Raw genomic sequence first — 17,216 nt, 5'->3', positions numbered from 1 at the left:
AACTGGATACCTAACACTAACCTGGGTATGCTGATGCCAGTTGCAGTATCCCACTGATATCCAGGCTGAAATCAGAATAGCATATAACAGAGATTGAATCTGGAACCTTCCTGGTTAATATGACAACATGTGATGCATCCACCAACTGAGCTACGTTTGTCTTATATTTACCAGGACTTATTTTTCCAGTAGCTACCTTATGTAGAAATAACATTAGACAGCATCTGTAATACGTTAAGCCTTTACAGATGACTTGTGTTAGTACTTCATCTCTTAAATGATGCCACTTTGTGTGTGGTCCACATAAGACCTTTATTATTTATTCAGATTCTAGAGCAGCAGCTGGAGCAGATGAAAGCTACATACCAACTAAATCAAGAAAAACTTGAATACAACTTCCAGGTGTTGAAGAAACGTGATGAGGAGAACACGGTCACAAAATCGCAACAAAAGAGGAGGATTGCAAGGTTACATAAAATTGCATAGAACTTTACAGCACAGAAACAGGCCATTTGCTCCAACAGGTCTATGCCAGTGTTTATGTTCCACATGAGCCTCCTCCGACCTTACTTCATCCCACCCTATCAATATGTCCTATTCCTTTCTCCCTCTTGTGCTTATCTAGCCTCCCCTTAAATGCATCTATGCTATTCACCTCAACCAATCCATGTGGTAGCAAATTCCACATTCTCACCACTCTCTGAGTAAAGATGTTTCTCCTGAATTCCTTATTGGATTTATTCGTGACTATCTTATGTTCATGGGCCCTAGTTTTGAACTCTCCCACCAAATGGAAAAAGTGATTTGAAAAAATTCAATCATTCAGGTAATGTCTCCATTAGATTTGTGCAAACCTTCTGTTGTCTTGTTGCAATAAAATTGATTGTAGCCATCTTAATTTATATAGATAACTTATTTAAGGAAATAGTTTCTCTTCCTTTCTCTTCCTCCCCCTCCTCACCACAATGACTTGAAATAATTGTGTGATGAATAAAGGACCACAGTGTATAGTTAAATTAAACTTCCAGAACACAACAAGCACATAGAGCCAGTTGATATTTTTAATTGTATAGTTTACCTCTGTATCTCTGGTTGAGAAAGCGAAAGCATATATCACTACCCACAACTCTATGCTAGGCAGTGTACAAATTAGCCTACAGTGAGTCAACCTTCAATTTTTCCCTCTCTCCCTCCTTATTTTGTGGTAACGTGCTTGACCTTTGTTTATGAGCTCTTGCTGGCATAGCCTAGATCATGAATTCCCATCATGAGGTATATTTGGTCCAAACATCTGTCTTAATTTCCCACATTTTGAGTGCGTACTATGACTACACCATCATAGTGATTATCATCATTTAAAATTGCTACTGCAAAATGATAGTTGGTAAGTGCGTTGCCTGATATGGTATTTAGCTGTACAGACCAGGAAGGTCCTAGGTTTCATCAGTGGTCTGGGTAGTGTTTGTTGATCTCAGCCAAAACAGCAGTGGGAATACTAAAATCGGTATTGGCCCAGGGCTATGTCGGATACCTTAGCCATGGTTCCTGTTGGATTTATATTGGGTATTGTCATATATCCCAATTGCCTTTAAGTGGAGTATTGTAGGATATTGTCATACATCCTTTACCTTCTATAAAAGTTCAAGGACCAGGAAACACTGAAATGTCTGGTTAATACTCTGAGTGTTTATTAGTTCTCTGTAGCCTTCAAAGACTTATCTCTTTCCAGTACATCCATAACATAAGCCTATTCATACCAGATTTCTCCCATACAGTTTCCTAACTATCTGGCTATGTTTACATACGAACATACGAATTAGGAACAGGAGTAGGCCACTCGGCCCTTCGAGCCTGCTCCGCCACTCAATAAGATCATGGCTGATCCGATTACTCCACATTCCCGCCTACCCCCGATAACTTTTCACCCCCTTGCTTACCAAGAATCTATCTACCTCTGCCTTAAAATCTACCTCTGTTTCTTATCGCTTCTCGTGGACGGTTAATGAGGTAATGTCTACCATACTTCAGGCTCAACTTTTATAACCACTGTAGAATCAATCTTCAATTTGTATGTGTGTATATTTTATATTAAGAAAAGCTTACTCTGGCTATTCTACTTAGTACATCTATACTTACAGTTCCCATTCTTAACGTAGATAGATTCTTGGGCTTAGCTGTGATTCCCCCACAATTAATATCCAATTGCCACTCATTGTCTAGGCTTGCACATTTAGGAAAAAATACCAGGGGGTTGCTAGTGACCATTGAATCATACACCAGCACGAGTCAATCCCTTCAGGAGAGAAAAGGATAGCAAAATTTATAGGAAAACAATTTTTTTTAAATATTACTATTCTAGGTCAATTTGCAGTAAACAATATCCGCAGTTGTCACCTTAATTCAGGAACTTGGTGCCTTCAAGAAAAAAGATACTCTATGAATACAAGATGTTGCTTCCTTTTATATATAGGCAGAATAATTTAAATGGTCCTAAATATTGGGAAAAATCTTACCAAGATCTTCTAGGAAAGATGTTAAAGTATTTCACTGTTGGAAACTGACATTTTCTGTCAGTAGAAGCAACATACACAATTGATGTCAGCTGCTTAGTCTTTCAGTGGGATAAGGACATTGCATTCAAAGTACTGTTTTAATTGAAAATTGTATTACTTTCCCTGAAATGACTGAAAAAATTGCTAATATCCCAGAACTCGTGAAGCAAGAGTGTTGCCACTGAGCCAAGGTGACACTAAAAATAGTTAAATGATAAACATGAGCTGCAAATAATTGGGGATGGCAAGGACCCCGAGGTAGAAAGGGTTACTGGCATGCAGTAGATGATCCAACAGTGTGTAAAAGCATAATTTTAAGATGACTCCTCTGATTAAAATGTGTCTCATGTTAATTGCTTCACAGGCTACATGACATTCTGAATAAGCTGATGGGAAGAATGACTAAACAAGAGAAAATGTATCGAGAAGAGAATCAGACCCTAACCGACCAATACAAGAGAACTATAGAACTATATAAGGACCTACAGAAGAAAATAAGGTTTTCAAAATCTTAATTGAAATCATATCTGTTGCAGTTGTCAACAAGGCTATCTCTGAGTACTTCCTCATATCCTTCACCAGCCACATTTCCTTAACCTCCTTCAATCTCACTTCCTACTGCATCTGTCTCTGAAAAAAACTGATCTCCAAGTCTTTTACAAACATGCATTCAAACTCCGCACTGTCTGACCTTTGGCCTCCCATTCACCATAGTACCTCTGCAGTTGTTGATTTGTTCAGCCACTCTCTTGCCTCCACCTTTGATGCCCTTGACCCAGCAAAACCTTCACTTTTTCCCATCCTCTCGCTGGAGTGGCCCCTCTCTTTGCTTCCTCAAGTCCAAGGGGTGTGTATACTTGGCGCACAACTGGCTAAGCCATCCAGTGTCAGATCTGGCTTGACCACGTCAAGTTTGACCAGGCCTCGCCTCTGTTGGCAAAATGGTCTACTACTCTAGGCTCATCTAGAAGAGCAAAGATAATCCCAGGCTCATTTTCTACCAACCACTTCCTTAAACTCTTCTCCCCTGCTCCTCCACCCTTACCTCTAACAACAAATGTAAGGAGATAATTGAATTTTTCATCTCTCACAAAGGAGACCATCTGTTCAGCTGTCTCTGTTGCTTTTCCTTTTCCTTTTGCCAACAAAGTCTCATCCCCGCCTGAGTCCTGAGCCATTGTCTCTCTCTCTAGTTTCTCCCTCATCTCCCTCTTAACCCTCTCCAAGCTTACCTCATCCGTAACACCCAGCTCCTGCTCCCCAACCCCATTCCTGTTGAACCCTTGATCACCCAACGTCCCTTTCTGGTCTCCATTTTAGCCAATATTGTAAGTATTTCTCTCTCCTCAGGCACTGTCCTCCCTTTCAAAATTGTTTTCATTATTCCCCTCCTCTAAATACCCACCCTCTGTCCTCACTAAAGAAAGACTTGCATTTATACAGTGTCTTTCACGACCTCAGGACGTCCCAAAGCACTTTAAAGCCAATTAAGTACTTTTGAAGTGTAGTCACTGTTGTAATGTAGGAAACGCGACAGCCAATTTGCGCACAGCAAGATCCCACAAACAACAATGTAATAATGACCAGGTAATCTGTTTTAGTGATGTTGGTTGAGGGATAAATATTGGCCAGGACACGGGGCATAACTCCCCTGCTCTTCTTTGAATAGTGTCATGGGATCTATTACGTCCACTTGAGAGAGCAGACGGGGCCTCGGTTCAATGTCTCATCCAAAAGACGACACCTCTGAAAGTGCAGCACTCCCTCCGTACTGCACTGGAGTTCCAGCCTTGATATTGTGCTCAACTCTCTGGAGTGAAAACTATTGTCCCATCTCCAACCTCTTTCCTTCTAGATCTGTGCATTCCTCTCCTGCATCAGGTTTCCACCCCTCCCACAGCACCAAAACAGCCCTAACCAAAATTGTGAAAACTTTCACTGTGACTATAGTGCATTATCCCTCCTCGACCTCTCTGCAGCCTTCAACACAGTAGATCATACGATCCTCCCCTGATGTGTCTCCACCACTATCCAGCTTTGTGGAACTGTCCTTGCTTGATTCCACTCTTACCTATCCATTTTTACCTAGAGAATCTCTAGCAGTGGCTTCTCTTTCCACCCCTGCATCGTAGCCCTTGGAGTCCCTCAAAGATCCATCCTTGGCCCCCTGCAGTTCCTCATTTATATCCTGCACCTTGGCAACATTCTCCATAGGTATGGTGTCAGCTTCCATATACAGGAAACTTTCTGGTATCCGGCACTGACGGGACCGAGCTGGTGCCGTTAGATCAAAACTGCCATATAATCCAGCCCTAATGTTGAAACATACAGAGCTTTTCAGCTCCGTGTGAATCAACAAACCCTGTTGCTTAGCAACAGCTTCAAAACAGTCAGCTGCAGCTGCAAGCGCCTCTAGCTGAAGCTGTTGCTTAGCTACAGACCTTGCAGAGCCTGACTGGGAAAAAAAAAGCAACGAGAAGTAAAAAAACCTATAGAAAACGGCTCCTGTATTTTGCCGGTAGATAGAGCTTTCCGGACTTTTAACCTCCGGTTAAACGAAAGTTTCCTGTATATGTTGATGATACCCAGCTCTACCTCTCCACCACTTCTCTAAACCCTTCCACTGCGTCTGTGCTGTCAGACTGTTTGTCTGTCATCCAATCTTGGAATAGCTGTAATTTCCTCCATTGGGAAAGACCGAAGCCATCATCTTTGGCATCTGGCACAAACGTTGTACCCATGCCACTGACTCTATTCCCCCTTCTCTGGCTACTGTCTAGGCTGAACCAGACAATTTGCAACCATAGAAACATAGAAACATGGAAGATAGAAGCAGGAGTAGGCCATTTGGCCCCTCGAGCCTGCTCCGCCATTCAATGCGATCATGGCTGATCATCCAAATTCAGTACCCGGTCCCTGCTTTCTCCCCATACCCCTTAATCCCTTTAGCCTTAAGAAATATATCCAACTCCTTTTTGAATATATTTAATGAACTGGCCTCCACCGCCTTCTGTGGTAGAGAGTTCCACAGGTTCACCACTCTCTGGGTGAAGAAATTCCTCCTAATTTCTGTCCTAAATGGCCTACCCTTTATCCTTAGACTGTGTCCCCTGGTTCTGGACTCCCCGACCATCGGGAACATCCTTCCTGCATCTAGTCTGTCCAGTCCTGTCAGAATTTTATAAGTTTCGATGAGATCCCCTCTCATTCTTCTAAACTCCAGCGAGTACAAGCCCAATCGACCCAATCTCTCCTCATATGTCATCCCTGCCATCCCAGGTATCAGCCTGGTGAATCTTCGCTGAACTCCTTCCATGGCAAGAACATCCTTCCTCAGATAAGGCGACCAAAACTGCACACAATACTCAAGATGTGGTCTCACCAAGGCCCTGTACAACTGCAGCAAGACATCCTTGCTCCTGTACGCAAACCCTCTCACTACGAAGGCCAACATACCATTTGCCTTCTTAACCGCCTGCTGCACCTGCATGCTTACCTTCAGCGACTGGTGCACAAGGACACCCAGGTCTCATTGCACTTCCCCTTCTCCCAATCTATTGCCACTTAGATAATAATCTGCCTTCCTGTTTTTGCCACCAAAGTGGATAACCTCACATTTATCCACGTTATATTGCACCTGCCATGGCACCCTGTTCAACTCTGAGATGAACTTCCACTCTCATGTTCTCTCTATCACAAAGACTGCCAATGCAACCTTCGTAATATCGCCTACCTCCATCCTAACTTAGCCCACCTTTCACTGACCCCATCATTTGTGCCGTTATCATTGCCAAACTCAATTACGCCAATGCTCGATTGGCAAGACTTCCCATCCCCCACTCTCCATAAACTAAAACTCGTCCAATACGCTGCTGCTGTACCCTATCCCTAGAGACAAAAGGCATCAAGGGGCATGGGGAGAGAGCGGGACTATGGTATTGAGATAGAGGATCAGCCATGATCATATTGAATGGTGGAGCAGGCTCGAAGGGCCGAATAGCCTACTCCTGCTCCTATTTTTCTATGTTTCTATCCCACACCATGTCTTGCTTGCAGGTCACACCCGTCCGTGTTGACCTACATTGGCGCTAGTCTAAGAGATGCCTCAAATTTAATATTCTCATTCTTGTGCTTCAATCTCTTCATAGCCTCACCCCTTCCTCTCTCTGTAACCTCTTGCAGCCCTACATGCCCTTCTGTACTCTCCATTCCTCTGGCTCTGGTCTCTTGTGCTTGTAAATACAAGTCCTTCTTTCTTTCTTTGCTCTCTCCCTTCACCCCAGCATTGGTAGCTGTGCCTTCAGTCACCTTGGTCCCACTCTCTGGAATTCCATGCCTAAACCCCTCCGCCTCAGCACCTCCCTCTCTTAAGACCCTTCTTAAAACCCACCTGTTTGACTAAGATTTTTGGTTAACCCTCTAATCTCTCCTACTTTGTTTCAGTGTCTGGTTTCCTTATGCTTCTGTGAAGCACCTTGAGACACTTTTCTATGTTAAAGCTGCTATGTAAATTCAAGTTGTTCTGGTACTGTTTCATTGGTTGATACTAAGGCTAGGCTGACACTGAAATTGAAGTGCTATTCACATCACATGCAGTATACATTATATTATATTAGAAGATGCTGCCAAAGTCTTAGTGAAAGAGGAGGTAGTTGAGATACAGGATGGGATAAAAATTGATAAAGAAGAGGCACTAGAAAGGCTGGCTGTACTTAAAGTAGATAAGTCACCAGGACCGGATGGGATGCATCCTTGGGTGTTTAGGGAAGTAAATGTGGAAATTGCGGAGGTACTGGCCATAATCTTCCAATCCTTCTTGGATACGGGGGTGGTGCCAGAGGACTGGAGAATTGCAAATGTTACATTAACCCTTGTTCAAAAAGGGTGTAAGGATAAACCCAGCAACTACAGGCCAGTCAGTTTAACCTCAGTAGTGGAGAAGTTTTTAGAAATGATAATCGGGGACAAAATTAACAGTCAGTTGGAAAAGTGTGGATTAATTAAGGAAAGCCAGCATGGATTTGTTAAAGGCAAATTGTGCTTGACTAACTTGATTGAGTTTTTTGATGAGGTAACAGAGAGGGTTGATGAGGGCAATGTGGTTGACGTGGTGTACATGGCTTTCCAAAAGGCGTTTGATAAAGTGCCACATAATAGGCTTGCCAGCAAAGTTGAAGCCCATGGAATAAAAGGGACAGTGGCAGCATGGATACGAAATTGGCTAAGTGACAGGAAAGAGAGAGTAATGGTGAACGGTTGTTTATTGGACTGGAGGAACATGCACAGTGTGGGGTTCCCCAGGGGTCGGTACTAAGACCACTGCTTTTCTTGATATATATTAATGACTTAGACTTGGGTGTATAGGGCACAATTTCAAAATTTGCAGATGACACAAAACTTGGAAGTACAATGAACAGTGAGGAGGATAGTGATAGACTTCAAGAGGACATAGACAGGCTGGTGGAATGGGCGGACATGTGGCAGATGAAATTTAACGCAGAAAAGTGCGAAGTGATACATTTTGGTAGGAAGAACGAGGAGAGGCAATATAAACTAAAGGGTACAATTCTAAAGGGGGCGCATGAACAGAGAGACGTGGGGGTATATGTGCACAAATCATTGAAGGTGGCAGGGCAGGCTGAGAAAGCAGTTAAAAAGCATACGGGATCCTGGGCTTCATAAATAGAGGCATAGGCCCAGAAATTCGGGTCTCCACGGGTGGGTACGCACGGGGTACTCACCCGTAGGCCGAATGGAATTGCCGGTTTCCTGCATGCGCGGGAAACCGGCACTTCCGATCCCCTGAACGAAGAGGTTCAGAGGTCGAACGCGCACGCAGGGGAGGCTGCGCGTGCGCTTTGAACTTAGGTTTTTTTTACAGGTTTTTCCGGGAGGGTAAGCCTGCAGGATTTACACATTTAAAAAGCAGGCGTAAGGCCTGCTTTTTGCAAGGTAAGTGGTCAATTAATTAAAATTAAAACATTTTTTCCACAGGTTTATTATTTTTAAATACTTTAAGGCAAGGTAAGTTTATTTTGAGCCCCGTTATAATATAAAATTATTTTTTTCAAAAATTTAAATTATTGTTTAAAATAGTTATTTAATGTAATTTATAGTTTATTTAAAAGGTGTGATGTTTAAAAAAAATGTATTTGAAGGTTTACTGCTATTTTGGGCCCGTAGTATTTATAAGTTTTGACAGGTCTACCTGTCAATCTTATGAATGGGCTTTTCCCTCCTTGGCTGCCCATGGCTCACGTGATCCCAGGGGACGCATCGCACTAACTACGCCCCTGGGACACACAAGCACAGCGCGCCGGCAGCTGGGCCAGGCCCCGGAGCGGAATTCCACGGGGCCCTACAGCTCAACTGCAGGCGCGCAAGGTAAGTGCAGGTCGGGTCCCTGACCCGAATTTCTGGGCCATTGAGTACAAAAACAAGGAAGTTATGATGAACCTTTATAAAACACTGGTTCAGCCTCAACTGGAGTATTGTGTCAAATTTTGGGCACCGCACTTTAGGAAGGATGTGAAGGCCTTAGAGAAGGTGCAGAAAAGATTTACAAGAATGGTTCCAGGGATGAGGGACTTCAGTTACGTGGATAGACTAGAGAAGCTGGGGTTGTTCTCCTTAGAGCAGAGAAGGTTGAGAGGAAATTTGATAGAGGTGTTCAAAATCATGAGGGGTGTAGATAGAGAGAAACTGTTCCCATTGGCGGAAGGGTCGAGAATCAGACGACACAGATTTAAGGTGATTGGCAGAAGAACCAAAGACGACATGAGGAATCACTTTTTTACACAGCGAGTAGTTAGGATCTGGAATGCACTGCCTGAAAGGGTGGTGGAGGCAGATTCAATCGTGGTTTTCAAAAGGGGAATTGGATAAGCACCTGAAGGAAAACATTTTGCAGGACTACGGAGAAAGGGCGGGGGAGTGGGACTAGCTGAAGTGCTCTTGTAGAGAGCTGGCACGGGCTCGACTGGCCTAATGGCCTCCTTCTGTGCTGTAACCATTCTATGATTCTATGATTTTATATACATGGGCTATTGACATTTCTTGGTAAATTAGGAAGTTTAGCATTCCATTCAATAAATATGTTTTGACTATTATGTTTGAGCATTATCAAGTGATTCAGAAGAAAGTCATCTTTATTCTGTTCCCTTTGGTATTACCTCCAATGACATCACAGAGGACAACTCTTTTATCCTGCATATCTATTATAATCATCCAGACTGGAGGAAACAGTTATAGCTAGATAAAGGTTTGCCAGATGTGATAATGGAACAATCCATACTTCCTAAAACATTTCCCACCATGTTTACCAGTGGTAAATTCTGCTACTGCACCAATCGTGAGCCCTGGATTGTACAGTACTCACATTCTGATGAACTGATCTTAGTATGAGGACTCCCAATTCCAGAATTACTAACCCAATATGTCCCTTTAATTTTTAAAGCTGTAAATGGTGGAATAGGATCATATGATGAACATACCATATGAAGAACCGACCTCTTCTTAATATGTGGGTCTTGGCTGTGATTATTAACCATTTTTCTGAATGCATCCAATTATTGTGAAGTTGTTATTAGCAAGACTAATTATGTGAGGGGAGTGCATCTTGAGGCATTTGATGATAAGTTCAAACAAGTTATAACCATATAGCAAGACTATTTTTGAAGTAATGTGCGCAGTTTTAGGCATCCAGGTTTTAAAAGGTCATTAATATGTTAGGGAGAGTTGAGAAAAGAGTAACAGGATGATTCTGTGACTTTGGCCTCTAGGTAATGAAGAGGCTTACAGAGCTGAATTGGTATTATTGGAAAAAATATTGAGAGCAGAGAAATGATCCATGTCTATAAAGTGCAAAGAAGCATGGCTATGTCAATACAAGCAGGTCCTATAATTTTTGATATTAGCACAGAATTACACAAGTATAAAATTAACAGGTCCCCCAAGTAAAACTAGAGATTGGAAGGAGTTTTTTTATAAGTCTCCTAGACCAATAAAAGCAGTTAATGCTGTTCTAACACATTTTACTAAAAAATGCTCGATAAATATTTGATTAGAATGTTGTGAAAATAAATATTTTATCTTTTCTTTTATCAGACATTTTACTGCAATTGATGCAAAGAAATTTGAAGGTATTTGGTTAATGAATGAGGGAGAGGCAAAGGATCTAGTCAGAAAAGCCCTTGATGCTGACCGAATAATTCATGAGCAACAGATGGGCTTGAGTTGGACAGTGCCGGATCTGTGTTTTATGAAGAATGTTGGACCAATTGTATCCTGTGCCAAGAAGAAAAAATCAGCTGTCCAGCTGGCAGAAGAAGTTATTCTAGGAGGTAGGTATTCTTTAATGTGTTTAAGTCTTGTATAGGAATAACAAATTGGTGGGCATGGGGCTAGTAGCGACCTTTAAATGATAACTAAGTCAATTATAAAATAAAAACAGAAAATGCTGGAAATACTCAGCAGGTCAGGCAGCATCTATGGAGAGAGAAACAGAGTCAACGTTTCAGGTCAATGACCTTTTGTCAGATACAAATATATATCAATTATAAATAGCCAAGATAATAACTTTCAGCTTACACAAAAATAATTTTCAGGTATATTAATCAGGTAATAACTTAAAATAACTTAATCAGGTGTATTATATATTGTTTACATTGTATTATTTATGAGTTTTGTTAGTTGAGTTGCTTTTTGGGGTGTTCCATTGTGTGAAAACCGATGATGGTGATAAATAACGAAAAGAAAAATCCCCTAGTTTATCATTCTTGTCCTAGACAAGCTTCCTGGTGGCTGCCTTAAGGTGTTTAGGTATGAGACCTAATCATAGCTCATTTTCTGCCCATCTCAGTGAAGAATCATAATTGGGCCTAGTCAGCAGTGGCTGAGATTTTTTATGTCAAGTTTATGTTTTCTGACTTTTTTCCCTTTTTCCTTTTCCATGTACATCTTGCGACTCAGAGAGCGGAGTGGCTAGCCTGCTCCCAGCTTTCTCTTTCATTATTGCTCTGTCTGGTGAAGAGTCACAATCTGGTTTTCTATCTTTTTTTTCCCTGGAGGTCTTGGTTCAGCACATCTCTGCAGTAGTATGCATGATATCAGGAAATCAGCAGAATAGGAGTATCAAAGATGCATCTCACCATTCTCTGGTTTTGTACCTTGGTGCTCCAATGTGCTTCACCATTGCACCAAATTGAGTAGTTTCTGAAATGAGAAAAATGTGGACATTAACAAAGTTCAAACTTGTTTTGGCAGACAGAAGGGAATTGGATTTGGAGGAAGGCGCAGAAACAGGAGAGAAATCATTGATGTGGAATGCTATTTTCCAAAACATTTGTTACTCAGCTAGCGAGGACAAGGCAATGGAATTATGTGGTGGAAAACCTGGAGAGATCTCATTGTCAACAGTCAAAACATTGCTGGAAGTCTTGTGTGATGAGTCTGTGAGTATTTTTGTTGCTTCTTGAATGCAGAATTTCATTCTATAAGACATAATTGTTCTATAGAATCTCTTTTTCAGTCTGTAAAATTTCCTTGGCACTACTCAGTACAGTGTAATAATGTGCTCCCAGATTATTAGGTAATCAATGAAGCTCTTGTAGTCATTGTACTGTTTCCACAGGATAATTCCTCTGTGTACAGATGAAATGGGATAGAGTTTATAATCATAGAAATTTACATCACAGAAAGAGGCCAATTGGCCCATCGTGTCTGTGCCGGCTGAAAAAGAGCTATCCAGCCTAATCCTACTTTCTAGCTCTTGGTCCATAGCCCTGTAGATTATGGCACTTCAAGTGCATATCCAAGTACTTTTTAAATGCGATGAGAGTTTCTGCCTCTACCACCCTTTCGGGCAGTGAGGTAGAGACCCCCACCACCCTCTGGGTGAAAAAACTTCTCAACTCCCCTCTAAACCTTCTACCAATTACTTTAAATCTATGCCCCCTGGTTATTGATTTCTTTGCTAAGGGAAATAGTTCCTTCCGATCCACTCTAACTAGGCCCCATATAATTTTATACACCTCAATTAAGTCTCCCCTCAGCCTCCTGTGTTCCAAGGAAAACAACCCCAGCCTATTCAATCTTTCCTCCTAGCTAAAATTCTCCAGCCCTGGCAACATCCTTGTAAATCTCCTCTGTACCCTCTCTAGTGCTATCGCACCTTTCCTGTAATGTGGTGACCAGAACTGTACGCAGTACTCTAGCTGTGGCCTAACTAGTGTTTTATACAGTTCAAGCATAACCTCCCTGTTCTTAAATTTTATGCCTCAGCTAATAAAGGAGCGTATCCTGTATGCCTTCTTAACCACCATATCTACCTGTCCTGCTACCTTCAGGGATCTGTGGACAAATATCCTTGCGGGGAGGTTTGCTAGCACTGTCGGGGGGGGTTTAAACTAACTTGGCAGGGGGATGGGATACAGAGGGAAGCTGAAATAGGGGGGGATGTGCTGCCAATTATGGAGGAAAAAACAAGTCAGCTTGGTAGACAGGGCAAATATATAAGGGCAAGGCTGGATGGCATCTATTTTAATGCAAGGAGTCTTGCAAATAAGGTGGATGAACTGAAGGTGTTGATAAACACATGGGAGTATGATATTGTTGCTATCACGGAGACATGGTTGAGGGAGGGGCAAGACTGGCAGCTCAATATTCCGGGGTACAGAATCTTCAGGCGAGACAGAGGGGGAGGTATAAGAGGAGGGGGTGTCGCAATATTAATTAAGGAGTCAATTACTGCAGTAAGGAGGGATGATATATTAGCAGGGTCCTCTAATGAGGCCATATGGGTGGAGCTTAAAAACAAAAAGGGGGCAAGCACTTTGCTGGGAGTGTACTATAGGCCTCCAAACAGTCAGGGGGAAATAGAGGAACAGATATGTAGGCAAATCTCAGAGAAATGTGCAAATAATAGGGTAATAATAATGGGGGATTTCAACTTCCCCAATATTAACTGGGATAGTCAAAGTGTGAAAGGCTCAGAGGGTGTAGAATTCTTAAAGTGCATCCAGGAGAGCTTTTTGAGCCAGCATGTAGAAAGTCCTACAAGAGAGGGGGCGGTACTGGACCTAATTCTAGGGAATGTGGCCGGCCAAGTGGAAAAAGTGCTAGTAGGTGAGCACTTTGGTGATAGTGACCATAATATGGTAAGATTTAAGGTGGTCATGGAAAAGGACAGGGATGGGCCGGAAATAAAGGTTCTAAATTGGGGGAAGGCCGATTTTAATAGGATAAGGCAGGATCTGGCCAAAATGGACTGGGATCAGCTACTTGTAGGAAAATCCGCATCGGAGCAATGGGAGGCTTTCAGAAGGGAGATTGAGATCATACAAGGGCAACATGTTCCCATAAATGTCAAGAGTGGTTCCAAAAACCACAGGGAACCGTGGATGTCAGGGGATATACGGGAATGGATTAGGAAAAAAAGGAGGGCTTTTGGTAGATACAAAAGGCTAAAGACGGAGGAAGCCCTAGAGGAGTACAAAAAGTGCAGGGGGATACTTAAAAAAGAAATTAGGAGATCAAGGAGGGGCCATGAAATAACACTGGCGAGCAAAATAAAGGAAAATCCGAAGATGTTTTATAAGTATATTAAGGGTAAAAGGATAACTAGGGAAAAAATAGGGCCCATTAGGGACAAAAGTGGCAATCTGTGTGTGGAGCCGGAAGATGTAGGAGGGGTTCTAAATGAATTTTTTGCATCTGTTTTCACTATGGAGAAGGACGATGTAGACATAGAAATAGGGCGGGGGGACTGTGATATGCTCGAACATATTAACATCGAGAGGGAGGAGGTATTGGCGGTTTTAGCTGGCCTAAAAATGGATAAATCCCCAGGCCCGGATGAAATGTACCCCAGGCTGCTGTGTGAGGCAAAGGAGGAGATTGCGGGGGCTCTAACACATATATTCAGGACCTCTCTGGCCACAGGGGATGTGCCAGAGGACTGGAGAACCGCTAATGTAGTACCATTATTCAAGAAGGGTAGTAGGGAAAAACCGGGGAACTACAGGCCAGTGAGCCTAACATCAGTGGTAGGAAAATTACTGGAAAAAATCCTGAGGGACAAAATTTGTCTCCACTTGGAGAGGCAAGGATTAATCAGGGATAGTCAACATGGCTTTGTCAAGGGAAGATCATGTCTGACTAATCTGATTGAATTTTTTGAGGGGGTGACTAGGTGTGTGGATGAGGGTAACGCAGTGGATGTGGTATACATGGATTTCAGTAAGGCCTTCGATAAAGTCCCGCACAGGAGACTGGTCAAGAAGGTAAGAGCCCATGGAATCCAGGGTGCCTTGGCACATTGGATACAAAACTGGCTTAGTGGCAGAAGGCAGAGGGTGATGGTCGAAGGTTGTTTTTGTGACTGGAAACCTGTGGCCAGTGGGGTACCACAGGGATCGGTGCTGGGTCCCTTGCTGTTTGTGGTCTACATTAATGACTTGGATATGAATGTAAAGGGTATGATCAGTAAATTCGCGGATGATACTAAAATTGGTAGGGTGGTAAATAGCGAGGAGGGTAGCCTCAGTCTGCAGAACGATATAGATGGGTTGGTCAGATGGGCGGAACAGTGGCAAATGGAATTTAACCCGGAAAAGTGCGAGGTGATGCACTTTGGGGGGTCTAACAAGGCAAGGGAATACACAATGAAGGGAAAGACCCTAGGCAAGACGGAGGGTCAGAGGGATCTGGGTGTGCAGGTACACAGATCCCTGAAGGCGGCGGAACAGGTGGATAAGGTGGTAAAAAAGGCATATGGGATACTTGCCTTCATTAGCCGAGGCATTGAATATAAGAGCAAGGAGGTTATGATGGAGCTGTATAAAACACTGGTTAGGCCACAGCTGGAATACTGTGTGCAGTTCTGGTCGCCACACTACAGGAAAGATGTGATCGCGTTAGAGAGGGTGCAGAGGAGGTTCACCAGGATGTTACCAGGGCTGGAGCGCTTCAGCTATGAAGAGAGACTGGGCAGATTGGGTTTGTTTTCCTTGGAGCAGAGGAGGCTGAGGGGGGACATGATTGAGGTGTACAAAATTGTGAGGGGCATAGATAGGATGGATGCTGAGGAGCTTTTCCCCTTAGTAGAGGGGTCAATAACTAGGGGGCATAGATTCAAGGTAAAGGGCGGGAGGTTTAGAGGGGATTTGAGAAAGAACTTTTTCACCCAGAGGGTGGTTGGAGTCTGGAACTCACTGCCTGAAAGGGTTGTGGAGGCAGAAACCCTCACAACATTTAAGAAGCATTTGGATGAGCATTTGAAATGCCATAGCATACAAGGCTACGGGCCAAATGCTGGAATATGGGATTAGATTAGACAGGGCTTGATGGCCGGCATGGACACGATGGGCCGAAGGGCCTCTATCCGTGCTGTATTACTCTATGACTCTATGTACTCCAAAGTCCCTCTGTTCCTCTACACTTCTGAGTATCCTACCATTTATAGTGTATTTCCTTGCCTTGTTAGCCCTCCCCAAATGCATCACCTGATACTTCTCCAGATTGAATTCCATTTGCCACTTATCTGCCCACCTGACCAGTCCATTGATATCTTCCTGCAAGTCTACAGCTTTCTTCCTCACTATCAACCACACGGCCAATTTTTGTATCATCTGTCCCTCAGAATTTTTTGCAATAATTTACCCACCACTGAGGTTAGGTTGACAGGCTTGTAATTACTCGGTTTATCCCTTTCTCTCTTTTTAAACAACGGTACAACGTCAGCAGTCCTCTGGCACCACATCTGTAGCCAGAGAGGATTGGAAAATGATGGTCAGAGCCTCCGCTATTTCTTCCCTTGCTTCCCTTAACAGCCTGGGATACATTTCATCTGGGCCTGATGCTAAACCCTTTAATATTTCCTTGCATTTATCGCATCTAATATTTCACACTCCTCTTCCTTAACTACAATGTCTGCATCGTCCCTATCTTTTGTGAAGACAGGCGCAAAGAATTCATTAAGAACTATACCCACGCCTTCTGCCTCCATGCACAGGTTACCTTTTTGGTCTCTAATAGGCCCTACTCTTTCCTTATGTATTTATAAAATACCTTTGGGTTTTCCTTGATTTTACTTGCCAATATTTTTTCATGCCCTCTCTTTGCTTTCCTAATTTCCTTTTTAATTTAATCCCTGCACTTTCTATAGCCTTTCTGCAGTATTTAGCTCTCTGACATAGGTATCTGACATAAGCTAATCTTTTTTGCCTTATCCTACGCTGTATGCCCCTTGACGCCCAGGGAGCTCTAGATTTGGGAGTCCCATCCTTTTTCTTTGTGCGAACATATTTGCTCTGAACCCTCACTAACACCTCCTTGATTGCCTCCCACTGCTCTGACCCTGATTTACCTTCAAGTACCTGTTTCCAGTCCACTTTTGCTAAATCACATCTCAGCTTAGTAAAATTGGCATTTCCCCAACTGAGAACTTTTACTCCTGGCCTATCTTTTGTCCTTTTCCACAACAACACTAAATCTAACTGAACTATGATCACTACCACCAAAATGCTCTCCCACTGTTACCCCATCCACCTGCCTAGCTTCATTCCCTAAAACGGAGTCCAGAACCACCTTCTCTCTTGTTGGGCTTGCTATATACTGGCTCAAAAAGTTCTCCTGAATGCATTTTAAGAATTCTGCCTTTTACAC

At 42.9% G+C, this 17,216-nt stretch overlaps 1 protein-coding gene across 2 annotated transcripts in view; it reads left to right on the top strand.

The window, feature by feature from the left end:
* drc1 (dynein regulatory complex subunit 1 homolog (Chlamydomonas)) overlaps positions 1-17,216 on the top strand; it is a 132,151-nt gene that overhangs the window by 61,334 nt on the left and 53,601 nt on the right. For both annotated transcript variants that reach the window (XM_085996879.1, XM_085996880.1), the window contains exons 8-11: positions 328-467; positions 2,917-3,051; positions 10,659-10,894; positions 11,817-12,004. In XM_085996879.1, coding sequence (XP_085853005.1) covers positions 328-467; positions 2,917-3,051; positions 10,659-10,894; positions 11,817-12,004 — 699 coding nt within the window. The remainder of the gene's footprint in view (positions 1-327; positions 468-2,916; positions 3,052-10,658; positions 10,895-11,816; positions 12,005-17,216) is intronic.

The sequence above is a fragment of the Somniosus microcephalus genome, chromosome 9, assembly GCF_052327205.1.
Source record: "Somniosus microcephalus isolate GS21.2 chromosome 9, FLI_Smic_1.0, whole genome shotgun sequence".
Classification (NCBI taxonomy): Eukaryota; Metazoa; Chordata; class Chondrichthyes; order Squaliformes; family Somniosidae; genus Somniosus; species Somniosus microcephalus.
The sequence above is the reverse complement of the archived record's forward strand: the minus strand, read 5'-3'. Positions and strand labels throughout refer to the sequence as shown.